General features: G+C 45.2%; 1 protein-coding gene across 6 annotated transcripts in view; it reads right to left on the reverse strand.

Annotated features, from left to right (window-relative positions):
• The window catches only part of DPP8 (dipeptidyl peptidase 8), a 41546-nt gene extending 27685 nt beyond the window's left edge, over positions 1–13861 (reverse strand). For 2 of the 6 annotated variants that reach the window (XM_080396952.1, XM_080396951.1), the window contains exons 1-10: positions 13579–13861; positions 11185–11454; positions 9505–9617; positions 8376–8549; positions 7309–7477; positions 5972–6082; positions 5460–5588; positions 3442–3503; positions 2293–2393; positions 795–972 (exon numbers count right to left, since the gene is read on the reverse strand). In XM_080396952.1, the coding sequence (XP_080253078.1) occupies positions 795–972; positions 2293–2393; positions 3442–3503; positions 5460–5588; positions 5972–6082; positions 7309–7477; positions 8376–8549; positions 9505–9617; positions 11185–11443 (1296 nt within the window). In that variant the 5' untranslated portion in view covers positions 11444–11454; positions 13579–13861. Of the gene's footprint in view, positions 1–794; positions 973–2292; positions 2394–3441; positions 3504–5459; positions 5589–5971; positions 6083–7308; positions 7478–8375; positions 8550–9504; positions 9618–11184; positions 11455–13525; positions 13546–13566 lie in introns of those variants that run through there. The other 4 variants (XM_080396948.1, XM_080396953.1, XM_080396949.1 and 1 more) reach the window with 4 other exon arrangements.
• Between the last annotated feature and the right edge of the window lie 47 nt (positions 13862–13908).

The raw sequence follows: 13908 nt of genomic DNA on the forward strand, positions 1-13908 counted from the left end.
ACTCACTGCACCATCCTGAAACCATGCCCATTACTGCTAAGGAGAAAACATGGTATCAGAGGAAGCGCTTCCTGTGTAGGGACCATTCACTGGAAGGCTTTGTGTAAACGCTGTCTGCTGAAAGATCCAACTACTGGTCAGTGATTGATGTTCCCAGGCCTTTCTGCTCGCTGGCACACCTCCAATGGGGCATCATTTTAGAGACATCGATCTTTATCCACAGAAGTGTGAACAGCAGTCATTTTTACAGCATTAGCTTAGCACACCGATGTCTGGCCTCACAGCACAGGCCCTACGGCACATCTCCAAGAACATTACACACAAACCTATTTCACCAGACCACAGGTCGTTAAGGAGGGTTTTTAGTGACTGTTAGCAGATTCTCAGGACTTGTTCACCCAATATCATCTAGATACATCTTTGATAGCTGAAGAATACTTCATCTGCTGGCACTGCTGCTGGTGAACAAATGGCACCAAGAAGGTGGAGGGCGTTGGTGGGTAACACTGCAGGCAGGGGGCTGCCCTGGAACACCAGAGCCCTGGGCCCTGCTCTGAGCTCTGTCTGACCGTGGCACAGCCTCAAGCAAAGCAGCTCTGCTTTCACAACCCAAATCTCTCTGTTCTGTTCTCTACATACCTGTTTTTTTTACAGCAGGAAGCATAGAATATAAACAGAACTTGCACAATGGGATCATTCTCCTAGGTGGCACAGTAACACCAATGTTGCTCAAGTGCTACAAATAGGGTCTTGAACAAAAAACTGCCAGAGAAAGCTGAAATTCAAATTCTTACATTTATCCAGATGTCCGTTGTTTCTTCATAAATAATGAAAGGTGTAATCGAATCTGGTACAGCATCGATAAGTTTCTGTCTTTCCATTGCATCATCTTCTGTGGGGATGAATAATGCAGGAGGGATCAAGACTATCTGAAGTCGAGTTTGGGAGCGATCCAGTAAGATGGACCAGATGCTGTTGAGGAGACGGATATTAGAGGAAATAGCACACAACCATGAGTATTAGACAGGTCTGAAAATCTCAACTCATTAACACTAGGCATTTTGAGGGACTCAAGAATGTTCAATTTCAGTTTAAGCACAAAGCCATGTGTAAAATTTCACTCACATAAACAAATATCTTCCATAACACAAGAACCTATTTCACTTCAATATTGCATAAGCACTGCAGGTTCAAAAGTTTAATTAATTCTATTCTCCCAGATTTGAATTGTGCTTTAAGGGAGAAAGAGAAGAGAAAAATCAGAGGGAATAATGAAGCAGAAAAATTTCAATTGAAATATCAGGAAACTTGTGAAAACACTAATGTCTTAAATCTGTCCCTGGCAGAGAATAATACTGGCACCTAAATGGACTGGCAGCAGACCTGCCATACTGCTGATGGCTTTGCACATAGCTCTAACAGTAATCCCACAAAAAGCATGATAATGTAGCAAATGCGTCCCTGCATTTCTTCCACATTTTGGGGGAAAAAAATAAATTAAAAAGGTGAAATCCATCTTTAGATTCAAGAACCGAAGAAGGAAAACTCCGGAGAATCATAGCATTGTTTAGGTTGGAAAAGACCTTTAAGATCATAGAGTCCAACCATTAACCCAGCACTGCCAAGTCCATCACTAAACAATGTCCCTAAGTGCCACATCTACACATCTTTTAAATACCTCCAGGGATGGCGACTCAACCACTTCCCTAGGCAGCCTGTTCCAGTGCTTGACAACCTTTTCAGTAAGAAACCCTTTCAGAGAAGCTTCTGGTGAGTTAGAAACACTGTACTACATCATCTACAGGGTTAAAAATGACATGCAAATGTAAGTAGCACTTACAGCAGGTTTTCTGATCAGTAAGTCTGGTCAGCAAGGATGGTCCAGTGGTTAGGGTGCTAGCCTAGGGCCTGGGGGACCTGGGCTCATTTCTCTCCTCAGCCACAGACTTCCTGTGTGACCATGGCAAGTCACTTAGCCTCTCTGGGCTTCAGTTCCCCATCTGTAAAATGGGGATAATAGCACTGCACTCTCTCTCACAGGGATGCTGAGAGGACACATACATCAAAGGCTGTGAGTGCCCAATACCAAAGCAGCAGGGCCAGGTACCAGAGAAAGAGACAAGGAGGATGTTCTTTTGGTTTTTGGAAAAATCATCCCTTTTGCACAAACAAGTTTGCAGCAATGTAAAAATGAAAGCAGGCTTAAGCTTGAAGAAGACAGAGACCACTACATTCTGCTTCTAACTGTATTGCCCCAAACCCTCTAAGCAGAGACAGGATTAACATACGCACTATTTTCCTTCTGGCGTCCACCCAGCTCTAGCAATGTACTCTACTCCTTCAAAGAGGATCTCGAACGGCTGAACTAGCTCTTTATCCACAACATCTGCAATCTGTTGACAAAGCAGCAATTCAGTGACACTGAGATGAACCCCCACAACCAGTTTTCATGCACGATGAGAGTCTGGACACAGAAGACTTCTTCTGTGTAGCTCATGCAATTTAGATTGTTCAGCCTTTGCAACACAGGGGATTCAACCCTGTCTGTAGCCAGACACCAGCATAGTAGGAGAGCTGCACACTACCAGCACAGCCAGGGCTGGGACTTGAGAAATCTGGATGCTGTCCACAAATCCATCGTTTGTCTCGGACAAGTCACTTGAACATTCAGTTTTCCCATGTAAAGGGGAGGTGATTTGTACCGAGCTATTTTGTAAGGTGTTTTCATCGGTAGGTGTTGAACATCCTGCATGGCATCCAGTTATCAATGTGGTTCTAATTCACGATATGCAGTTCTGCAGTCTGTCCCTGCTGGCACCGGGAACAAGTCACAGTGGTACCCAAAGGGTACTGATGGCTTTCCCTGCCTTTGCTGGCTGATGTCAGCATCATTATCCCAGCAGGTGACTGTTGATGGCTGAAGTAGCTCAAGAGTAGAGAGAATCCAAATAATATATGGCTGTTACTGTATCTGTTTGGTAAGATTAATTTCCCAACTGTCCAAAGATCTTGGACTGGACTATGGAAATTTCTGCACCAGTTAAAAAATCCTGGGGCAAAAGCAAAGCTCATCCCTTTCTATATGTTCACACTTTTGTAAAGTGATATGTTGTCTTTGCAATCAAATTTTCCCAGTATCTGCAGCCAATCAAGAGATCTGTCACATAAGAAGGTCTAACCATCCACACCTAAAATATTCTGCTCTGCAGTTGAGCTCATAAACCAGTGGTAGGGAAGGAAAGCATAGCCTTGAGAAATACTGCTGCACACACAGACACCAAGCATCTGCGTGGGAATGAGCCAAGTTCACTGCCTCCAGAGAAGCCATTAAGTTATCACAACCAAGAAAATTTATTTGTAATGAACTGGAAAATGAATTTTACCAAATAAGAATCACAGGAATTGTATTTATTTGGAAAACAAGAAGAACATAGAACTTACTCTGCCTTCCGCATTGATTGTCACTTCAGATATCTTGAAAGTGACCTTTGGATTTGCTGTACCTATAAAAACAGATGTTAGCAGTCAGGCACCAATGTTTGCTTCCAAGAGGGCAGACTTGAACTGTGGATTATTGTGGTGTTATGAACTGTGGTTCTAGAACTGGAAAAGGCAAACAGCAGAATGCTCTTTGATCAAATAGCCTACTTGCACATGTTAGGGACAGCACAGAACCAGACAGGGAAAAATGAAACTGCAAATATGAGGCAGATTCAGATCTGATCAAGAGCCATGCTACTGTCACAGTCAGTCGTCTCTCCCACAGTCAAAGAATGCATGTATTACTTGGAAGTAAATGCTCAGGAGTGATCAGAATAGCGAAGTAAACGTTGGTTTACTGTTTGGCTGTTATTCTCAAGGTGGTACATAGAAAAGTGGTCTAGTGCTAAAAAGCATCTGTGAAAATGAAACATTAAAAACCTATTACCATGACTAGTGCAGTTAAGATAACAAAGCTACATATTTGTGTTGAACACTGAAAATCTAAAGTGAAGTCTTTACACAAAGTCTGCACAAAGCAGCAACTCAGCCTGCTGTACAGCACCTGCAGTGCTAAATGCTGGGGTGTGCTCCACAGCAAGAAAAGAGGGGCTAAAGAATAAAGCCACTGCCAGCTGATCCACAAGAAGCCACCTGTAGCAAATTCCATGTACTCTGAATATTCTCAATGCTCCTGTGAAGTACTCCCACTTCATTAACCTGGTTTACACCAAAAAACTGCGGCACTGAAGTGAAACAACTTGCCTTGTGCCACAGTGCCAGCCTGTTTAAGTACCTATCTTCTCCCTGGGAAGAATTTTCTCCACTACCTCAAGCTTTGCCCTCATAACCCACAGAAAAGGGCTATTGCCCCTGCAGCTCAGAAACTGAGGCCCAGAGATTAAAACCTAGATTTCAAAAGTTTTTTTAAAAGGAATTTGGACTTTGGTTGGCTCATTTTCCTGAACTGCTGAAACTTAGCATTGAGCAGAGCTATGACAAAATACTTTCAAAAATCTGGGTGTATACATGCGCCAAAAAAACATCAGGAGTCATCTCTCGCTTCCCAGGCTAACACTGAGCATTTCTTCCTCCTTGAAACAAGAAATAATCATAAGCAGAAAACTTTTCCCAGTGGATCAGGGAATCTGCAAGATCTGAATGAATTCTACAGCTTCGGAAGGTCAGCCAAAGAGAAGATATTTCTCCACAAAAGGAAGATTACAGGTATGAGGAAAAAGAATGTTATCTGTGAGCAACACACCCTGCTGTAAAAGCAGGGAAGTCTCAGAAGAACGAGGGCTGAACTGTTCAAACTTGGCCCATACACCTGACAGTAAATCAACCCTCAGAAGCTCTACTGAAGTCCCACCTCCCTGCTTCCAAGACCACTCCACTTAATATGCTGCAAGCCTGCCCTCACCCTTTACTGCTGAAGCCTCCAGATCATTTACTGTTTGAAAATATGACAACAGGCTGTAAGCATGCCGAGTTTGTTGTTCAAAGTCCAGGAGCAATCACAGAGACCAGAGTCCTTCAGAACTTGAACTGTCAGGGCACTGCCAGCAGCTATACAGAAACCCTCCCCCCAGAAAAATCAAAAAACCATAATACTGCAGCTATTCCCTCAGAGACACAGGGCTGTAATGAGAATCAACTCCTCAACAACTCAGATCTGCCCGGATCTGAGACAGCAGCTCCAAAACAGTGACAATCAGATAGGGTTTCCACCAACTCCTGAGACACCAGACTCGGAGCTCTTAGAAATCATATGGTTGGAATATCAGCATGGTCACCAGTGACTAATCTAACCTCCACAGCAGCAGTTTCCCCAAACACATTTCCACCACCTGGACACCAATTCAAAGATGACTCAACACCTCTCCAACAACCCCCTGCTCCAGGCTAGGAGAGTCACTGCTGTCAGGCACATGGAATAAAATACGTGTCTCCCAGAAACAGAGATGTAAGGGTCTCACCAGTTTTGGGGTACCGGAAGGAATCTGTTCTTCTTGTCTCCAGCATAGGCGATGTGACATGAATAATTTCCACCTCTGACTCATCATTTTCTTCATAAAGAATTCGAAGAACTTTACCTCCATCCAGTGCTGTAAATGAATTAACATTTCCTGGTCAGAACAGCTCTTAATATCAGTTATTGCAGTCATCAATATTCTCACAGGAGCACAAGCTGTCTGGAAGGATAAATAAAAATCCAACAAAGTCTGTGATTCATGTTTCACTAAGCAAAACACTCTGAGAATCTTACAACTCCTACCATCGCTGTGAAAAGGAAAGCCTCTTCCTCCAATAACGTGCTCACGAGGCCACTGTAACATGCCCACTGCTGCAGATAGTTCAAAAGGAGCTATGAGTATAAGGTTCTTATCTTGCATATAGACAAGTAACAGAGAAAAATAACTCTGCACTGGACAGCACAGCAGGGGTGCCACCACATGCCTGTCAGGCATGCTGGATTCACCACACTTACTTGGCTGTGCCTTTGGGTTCCACCAGTAGCCAGTGTATCTGTCAAACTCCTCCTGCAGCACAAAAGTAGCCACGCCAGCAGATTTTGGATCCTCTTCAACATTGGCCAGTTCTAAAATAAGACACAAAAGAATTAGTTCATCGGGTACTGCAGAACCAAACTAGTTCTGCATTATCCCAAACATGGCCCAAGTTCATCCCCAGGGAACAATTACATGATAATAAATCTGACTTCTCATCAGATTTGTTTTCTGCTTCCACCCTGCTCTGTTCATTTATTTAGAGAGGATCTAATCCTCTCTGACATGGCAGCTTCTTTTAGGAAAAGAAAGCCATACTCCCTTTTTACTCCTACCCAAATAGTCTCTCCATTTTCTATGTACTAGTCAAAAAAAAGAAAATGTTCTCTCTAACTGAGCTCACTGAATTGGAAACACAATTTTTAAGGAAAACAAAGAAAAAAAAAACCCAAACCAAACCTTTCTGAACAACTGAAACTACCAACATTCAGAAAAATGAAAGCATCAGTATTTCATTCACTGTACCAACCAAAAGTAACAAACTTACATAACATCTCAACATGCTGACATATCCATAGGCCTTCAATATTTTTCCTGTTACCCTGGAGGTAACTTAGCAGCGCTTCATAAATAATTATCATCTGAGAAGGAGTCATTGCTACCGTTTATTTTTAATGTACTTACATAATGTTTTAATATTTAACATTTAAATGAGCTAAAGCATTATTATAAAGTGTCAGAAATTTTAATTTAACTAAAATTTAAATGATACAGTTTAAATACAAAGTTATGATTTAAATACAGAACGCAATCCACTTCTGAAAAGCCTTTTATCCACAGTTTTCAATATTCCTTCCTCCGTGACACATGTCTAAAACAGAGCTGGAGAGAGTAAGAAGCAAGGACCCAAGTTACCGAGTATGAGGGGCCAGCAGAAGCCACAATGCTATTCAGAAACTGTCTATACTGTTTCTGAAAGGCCCTGCAGCCTGATTTCACTGACAGAAACTTTCCTCCAGTTCTATTCCACCCACAGCTCCTCCACACAAAAAAGGCTGTTCCAGTAAAAAGGAATGTTCTGTGTTTCAGGCGAAGAGCCCTTCCATATGCATTCAACAAATAACTCATTCTGCCACATTCCACAGTGCAGGGAGAAGAATCATCCCACAAGATCTGCACTAGAGGAAACATGTAGAACGTGACACACAAGGTGGTCACTCGCCCAGATTTCAGAAGAACCCCTAGTTCCATTGCTTAATTTTATCTAGCAAGAACAAGTGCAAAGGAGATGCAGATATTTTGATTCAGGATGCATTACCATTGTGCACAAATGTTAGCCTCCTTTCTTCTCTGGTTTCTATATTAGATATCCAGATGTCATTGCTATGGATAAATGCAATCCAATTTGGATCAGCTGGACAAAGCTTGGGATCCATCCGGATATTTGGACAACTGGTCTCTACCAGAATAGGTCTTAAAGGCTGTTGCTGTTTGAAAGAAAAAAAGCAAAAAAGCATAGTAGGCAATGATAACACACAGACACTTACATAAACTAACCTGGATTATCAGAAGGTCTCTAAAACCACAGTAATGTGGACACTGACTTCAAATGCACAGGTTTACAGAGGAATTTTAAACACAGAAAAAAACAATGCAGTTATTTTATAGGGAAACTTGTGCTTCTACCATGATTACACAGATCCCACCAGGGCCTCTTTCACCAGTGCTGAGGATTAGCCACAAATCAGAAGACAGCTTGCCTAGAGAAGCCTGGCACACTCTTAAAAACAGCACCCTAAAAAGGGGGTTGGCAGAACATACAATCTTGTCCTCCAAAAGCATCTCAGGGTACAGTAAATTCCCCCTGACAGCAGGGTTAGACAGACATCAAGCATCTGTTACGATAATAAGAAATTATTTCAGCTTTGAAGTCAAATTTCAGCACCAGCAGAGTAAAGGCTGCTTGTTTTGCAAGTTAAACAGCCAATCTTGTAACATATACAGCACTGACTGCTGAACGGTGACCTCTAAACCACAGCTTGGGAACAAAAGTTGCCTCTGATGTCACTTCTGACTACATGAAAGAGCATATAGCCTTTGTGTTGCTTTTTATTGCCATTGCTAAAGAAAAAGAAAAGAGATCAGGCGTTCTGTCCTGCTGTCACTGTTACCACCATGTCTGGTAATTCCCCACCCGAGTCTCTACAACCATGCAAATGCAGCTCTACGGAGGACTCCTCCACATTTCAAGGGTTCTCAAGGCTACCTGCCATGTTAGTGCAACAATAACTAATGATCACGTCCTTTTGCTTTCACTCCAAGCCAAAGGAGCTTCCAGCCAGAGCAAAGAAGTACTGCAGTGAGACAGGAGATGAGTAAACTCACAGTGAATCCATGAGGGCCTCCGTCTTTTACATGATAAATTCCACTCCCCGCCTGAAACAGAAAGGTGCCACTTTCTCGGTGGTAATCGTAAGAGGCAATCCCAATGGTGCCAATTCGCTTCCTCTCCCGTAGCAACTCCTCTTCACGAGAGTACATCCCATAGTCCAGGATGGCCTGAATACAGGCAGAGAAGCACAATCAACACCTCTGCTCTGCACGTCCTACTATGCTGTCAGAGCGTCTCTACATGCCAAGCTTTCAGCAGCAGATGGCTGTGCTGACATCTTCCTCCTCCAGACTCGTGCTGGCAGCTACAAGCTCGCTCCTGCTTGTGCCTCTGCCATCAGCACTTGTAGGTGCAGGCCATGATCAGACCCCACACAGCTGTAAACCAGATAGCCGCTCTTCCCATAGCAAGGCCAGCACCATTTCCAATATTCACTGGTCTAAGAAAGATCAGACCGAAGGTCTGTTATTTCTAGAATGAGCAGGAGAGTTTTTGCAAACTTTCGCAAAGATACGCAGTGACTGGTCAGGTGGGAGGAGAACACAGCATGAATCCTGTGTCTGGCTGACAGCCTCAGGAAATAACACAGGGCAAAATACACCTAATTCCACACGGGGTTTGTCCCACCTCCTCCAGCCTGTCACAGTGTCTGGGATGGGACTGATGCAGGCTTGCTATGTGCAGAGGTGAAAAGGGATACACACCCCAGTGAGTGGGAAAAGAATCCTTTGCTCTAGCATGAGTCGTGAAGCCACTGACTGATCCTCTGGGGGACTCAGCACTTCCCCCTGCAAGACAGTGATTATCAGAGACTACAGGCTCCTTCAACAATCCCCAGCATCTCACAGCAGAGAAACCGCTGCATATTAGCACTTGCAATCTCTGCCAGCAAAGGAAGAATCATCCAGCGCACAGCTGTTATGGCGTACAAGGGCTGTAACTCCAAACACTGGTGAGAATGCTGTGCTTGTTTTAGAGATGGCTGCAGTTAGCCAAGTACAAGGAGAATCTTAAAATATTTGAGACAATAAACTCCAAAATTTAATAACGGCTTATAGGTGCAACCCCCAAGTCCGTGTACATGCCACGCTTCCAAGAAGCAAGAAGGAAATCAGGACCCACCGGAAAAAGATCCAAAAGAGGTTTCCAGGAAAGCAACAGGACAGCAGCTTTGTTTATGGTTTTGGGAATTTCAGAGTAGAAGAGCGTATTCTCCCTGTTCTCGCCAGACATTGCTATTGTGAAAGCGTGGAGAGAAAAAAAAAAAAAAAAAAGTATGTTAGCTTTCTGTTATTAATCCAAATACTATCAAAGGATGCCCAGGAACAGTTTTCACGGGCCCTTCCTACCAGACAAAGTACTTATGGTCTCTGCGCTGCAGCCCTGCTCTGGGAATTCCCTGCTTCACAGAAACACAGGTCACAGAGAAGGCAGAGAACAAGGAACTACACCCAGGCTTACTGCATGATGCCTGAAGCATATGTGTGTCTTCTTGAAGGCTGGGGGCCCTTTTATTTTATAAGCTTTTAAAATCAAGGAGGGCCTTTCTGCTAATCCCCCCGGCTAGAATACACCATGATGCAGCTTGTGTTTGAAAGATAATGCATCTTTAGGAAGGTTTGAAAGTTCCTTTCCTGCTCCTCTCCCTCAGTGCTATTTAGATTTCTGAAAGCTCCTGCCAAGGCACATGGGGATTGGCCCAAAGGGAGCCAGATGTGCCCCGGGGAAGGCCAAGTCTGATCTGTAGCTCAGGAAGTGGCCTGTAGGAAGGCAGAGCTCAGCCTTAACCCACCCTCAATGTGTTTGAACTCAGCATCATCCAAGGGTTATGACCCCCATCCTTTGAAAAGGGGAAAAAGGAGACAGATCAGCAGCTTTCTATGTCACTGCACAGCACATACAAAGACTCTGTGAATCACAAATCAGAGCTTAAGCGCACGCAAAGGGGCTAGAACATGGTTCTTGCTCCTCAGCCCTTGCTCTAGCCATTGCTTCTCCCTCAACTCAGTTTTTCATGGACTTATGTTCAGCTAGTGTAGCTTTGGACAAAAGCATTCCTCTGCCGTAAGGCCTGCTCCAAAAAGCCACTCAGAAGGTTGCTCACTGTATAATTTACAGTGCCAAATCACTGCAAGCACAGCTGCAATTTAGAAATGCAGACATATCAAGGGAACACTAATTGGTGAAACAAAGCAGAAGTGACAATAATAAGGCCAAGAACAATAAATTACATTAAGTTTTCCATTATCGAGACCAAAAATGTTGAGGAAAATAGTTACTCTTGCCCTGCCCTACACTGCTATTTATTCCCCACAAGATCCCTGGAAAACCTACTCCATCAGTAGCTGAGACACAAAGGAATTCCAAAATTACACTTATAATCTGCTTTGGCAGGGAACTTTGAAGGACAACAAGGTTCTACTCACTAATCCTAATTAAGAGAAAGGAGATCAAACCTACACAGTTTTTGGAGAGGGGATCTCATACTTGGGAGTGAGAGAAAACAGACCGAACAGACGTAACCCGTCCTCCCAGCTAGCAAACATGCCCCAAAGGACACTTCACTGTCCTCTTCCAGCTCCAACAGGCCTAATGGGTTACCTCCAACTACACCATTTCTGTGAGAGATTAAATTGCAAGTTCTAATGAGACATTACCATCACAAACACGACATTTGACCAGCCAATCTGCCCTGAAATCCATTTTAACCACCAGAAACATCCAGCTCTCAAGAACGGTCAAACCCAAACAGCCTCTGCAGTGACTGTTTAATCAAGAGGCAGGCTGTCGCAGCAAGCTTACCCAGATAGTAGATCCTATCGGAATGAGGTCCTTCAGGATCATTTTTCTTCACAAACGTGAAGTCATGAGGGGCTTTTGCCATCATGTATCCATGATACTTTCGCGTATCTGTGAGCAGTTTTCGAAGCTGGCTCCATGAATGTCTCTCTACATAGAAAGGTTCCAGTTTTGGCTGCTCCTCTCTCTGGACCTGCTCCTCACAGCCCGCAGTTTCAAAGATTTCAAGGCCCGGCTGTTCAGTTTCCATGGCTGCTGCCATGTTGCATGTTTCTGGAAGAACAGAATAGCAGAGGTTCAGCATTGCCTTTCAGCAGCCCAGCAAACATTCACTTCAGACTCCCAAAACACACCACAGCAAAAGCGCTATAAGAAAATCACCATTTCATGGCGGGGGTGGGGAACCCACAGCAGCATGAAGAGGACTAGGAAAGAGATTTCTGCTGTGGAACACAGGCTGCTGTCACTCATCCTTTCAGAATGGGAATAAAAACTTCATAGAGCCACACAGATTTATTGCTATTTGCATTTCCCACGCCCCCATATACCAGCTACTTAGTTCACAAAGTGGATAAATTCCTCCCATTAAGCTCCTATCTGCTCCTTCCTCCGTGTGAACTGTACAAATGTCATCTTGCTACACCGATACCACAACAGGGGATGATTAGGACTGTAGCACGACCTGGAACAACCAGCTGCTTAGGAGAAACAACATTAGTAGTTGATTTGGAACCACCGAGCCATACATACATCATGAGCCCAGGCAACTGCATGCCCACATTCCCATTATTCTCCTATAATTTCTTGGGTTTGTTTGCATCTCCTTTCAAACAAAGCTTGGAAGGGTCTAGCAACTATCATCATTATTATATCAGGGATTTATATTGCAGGGATATAATTACAAATACTGTACGGATAAGACTCTTCCAGAAGCATGAGGCGATACCAGAAGAAAGGGGACACAGTGAAAAAAGCATTTTCCAAACAGGTTTATCTGCAGGATAAGTCTTATCCTTCTGAACAGGTTGTTAATTTAGCAGATATCTCTTCCTGCAGTCAGCTGTATAGTCTACAAAGTATATCTGAGCTAGAATTAACAGCCCAGATGTCTGGCAAGAGGAAACCAAACCAAGCCCTTCTACTGTAAATCCCAGATCTGAGGACAGGTTCAAAAGCATCCAAACTATAAAATCCCACCGCAGAGATCATTACCGGGGAGACCAAGGCATAAGGATTGTCAAGTCTCAAAAGGAGGGTTCTTTCTATATATAGAATGGAAATACTTCACATTTGTTCTGCACACTGCTAGGGTTGAGCCTGGTGGCTTGAGCCTGACAGAAACACTTATGCAGACTAAGTAAAGCATTCCCATTGAGCAAACAGGTACTAAAGGACCACCAGATCTTGAGGCACGGGCTGAGGCAGCTGTGCCGCCTGAGACAAAGCTCCCTGACAGACTAGCTCTCCTGCAGCTGACAGATCTCATCACAGAAAAACAGACGACCTACACCTCTGGACCAAACCCAGTTCAACACAAACTGCTAAAAGCAAAGCAGAGCATGTCTGGATTAAGTGTTTGGTTCCATCTTTGACAATACAAACACAGGCTTTCTTTTGTCCAAGCTATTTACAACACAAAAATACAGCAGAAATTAAACGTCCCTGTAAAACTAGAAGGAGAGTCCAAACACATACACAAAACAGTGCTCTGTTCAGACAGCATTAGAAACTGAGAACGAGACTTCAAATCCCCATCGCAAAACTCTTATTTAATTTGCAGGATTCCAACAAAGAAAAATCTCCTTTCCCCACCTATACCCAGATACTGGTATGTCTTAACATGACCTACCTCTCAAACTTCCCTCATAAAAGATAAAATCCGAGAGGCGTAGACTTTAACGAGCAAACGAGAGAACATCCTGATGTTAACCCAGGGTAACGCAAGGACCTGCCCCTCAGGAGATCACTGCGGGATCTCAACTGCAGGCACCTTCTGCTAGGTGAAGCATTTCATTTCCACCTTCCCGCAGACAACAATGAGAGCCCGCCCCATCCCTCGCTCAGGGTGCGAAGCACTACAACGTAGGACACCTCGTACACCCGCAGGGCACGCCAGAGGTGCAGGTCGGGCCTGAGCGGGGTGAACGGCCACGGGCCTGCCCTTGCCGCCGAGGTCTGATCCCGGGAGGAGCCCTCCACCGCCCGGAGCAGCGGGCAGGCCTGGCCGGGGGCGGAAAGCCAGGCCGCCCCCGGGCAACCCCCACGCCCACCCTCACCTCACCCCACAAGGTCCCAGCAGCTCCCTCCAGGACGGAAGCGGCGGCCCCGCTCCCGTAAGACCCACCTCCACCGGGAACCCCGGGCCCCAGGAGGGTCCTCACCCACCCCGGTACTCACGGCGCTCCGCAGCGGCGATGCTGCCGAGCCCAGCCGAGCCGCTTCCGCTTCCGCCAGGAGGGGCCGCCGGGCCGCGCTGGGCGAGGGCGCCCCCTGCACGCGGGGAGGAAGCGGCGGCGCCGCACGTGCCTCAGCCGCGCCGCGCCGGGCGAGGGCGCCGCCTGCCGGCCGGGAGGACCGGGCTGCGGGGAGCCAAGGGGAGGGACGTGCAACGCTCCAGCCGTGCACGGGGACCCGGGGCAAACATTTTACCCCTTGCACGGGGACCCGGCGCACACACACACGCACACACATTACCCTATGCACGGGAACCGTTCAATTTCAAAGGTC

This window comes from Falco punctatus (genome assembly GCF_963210335.1).
Source record: "Falco punctatus genome assembly, chromosome: 7".
In the NCBI taxonomy this organism is placed as follows: Eukaryota; Metazoa; Chordata; class Aves; order Falconiformes; family Falconidae; genus Falco; species Falco punctatus.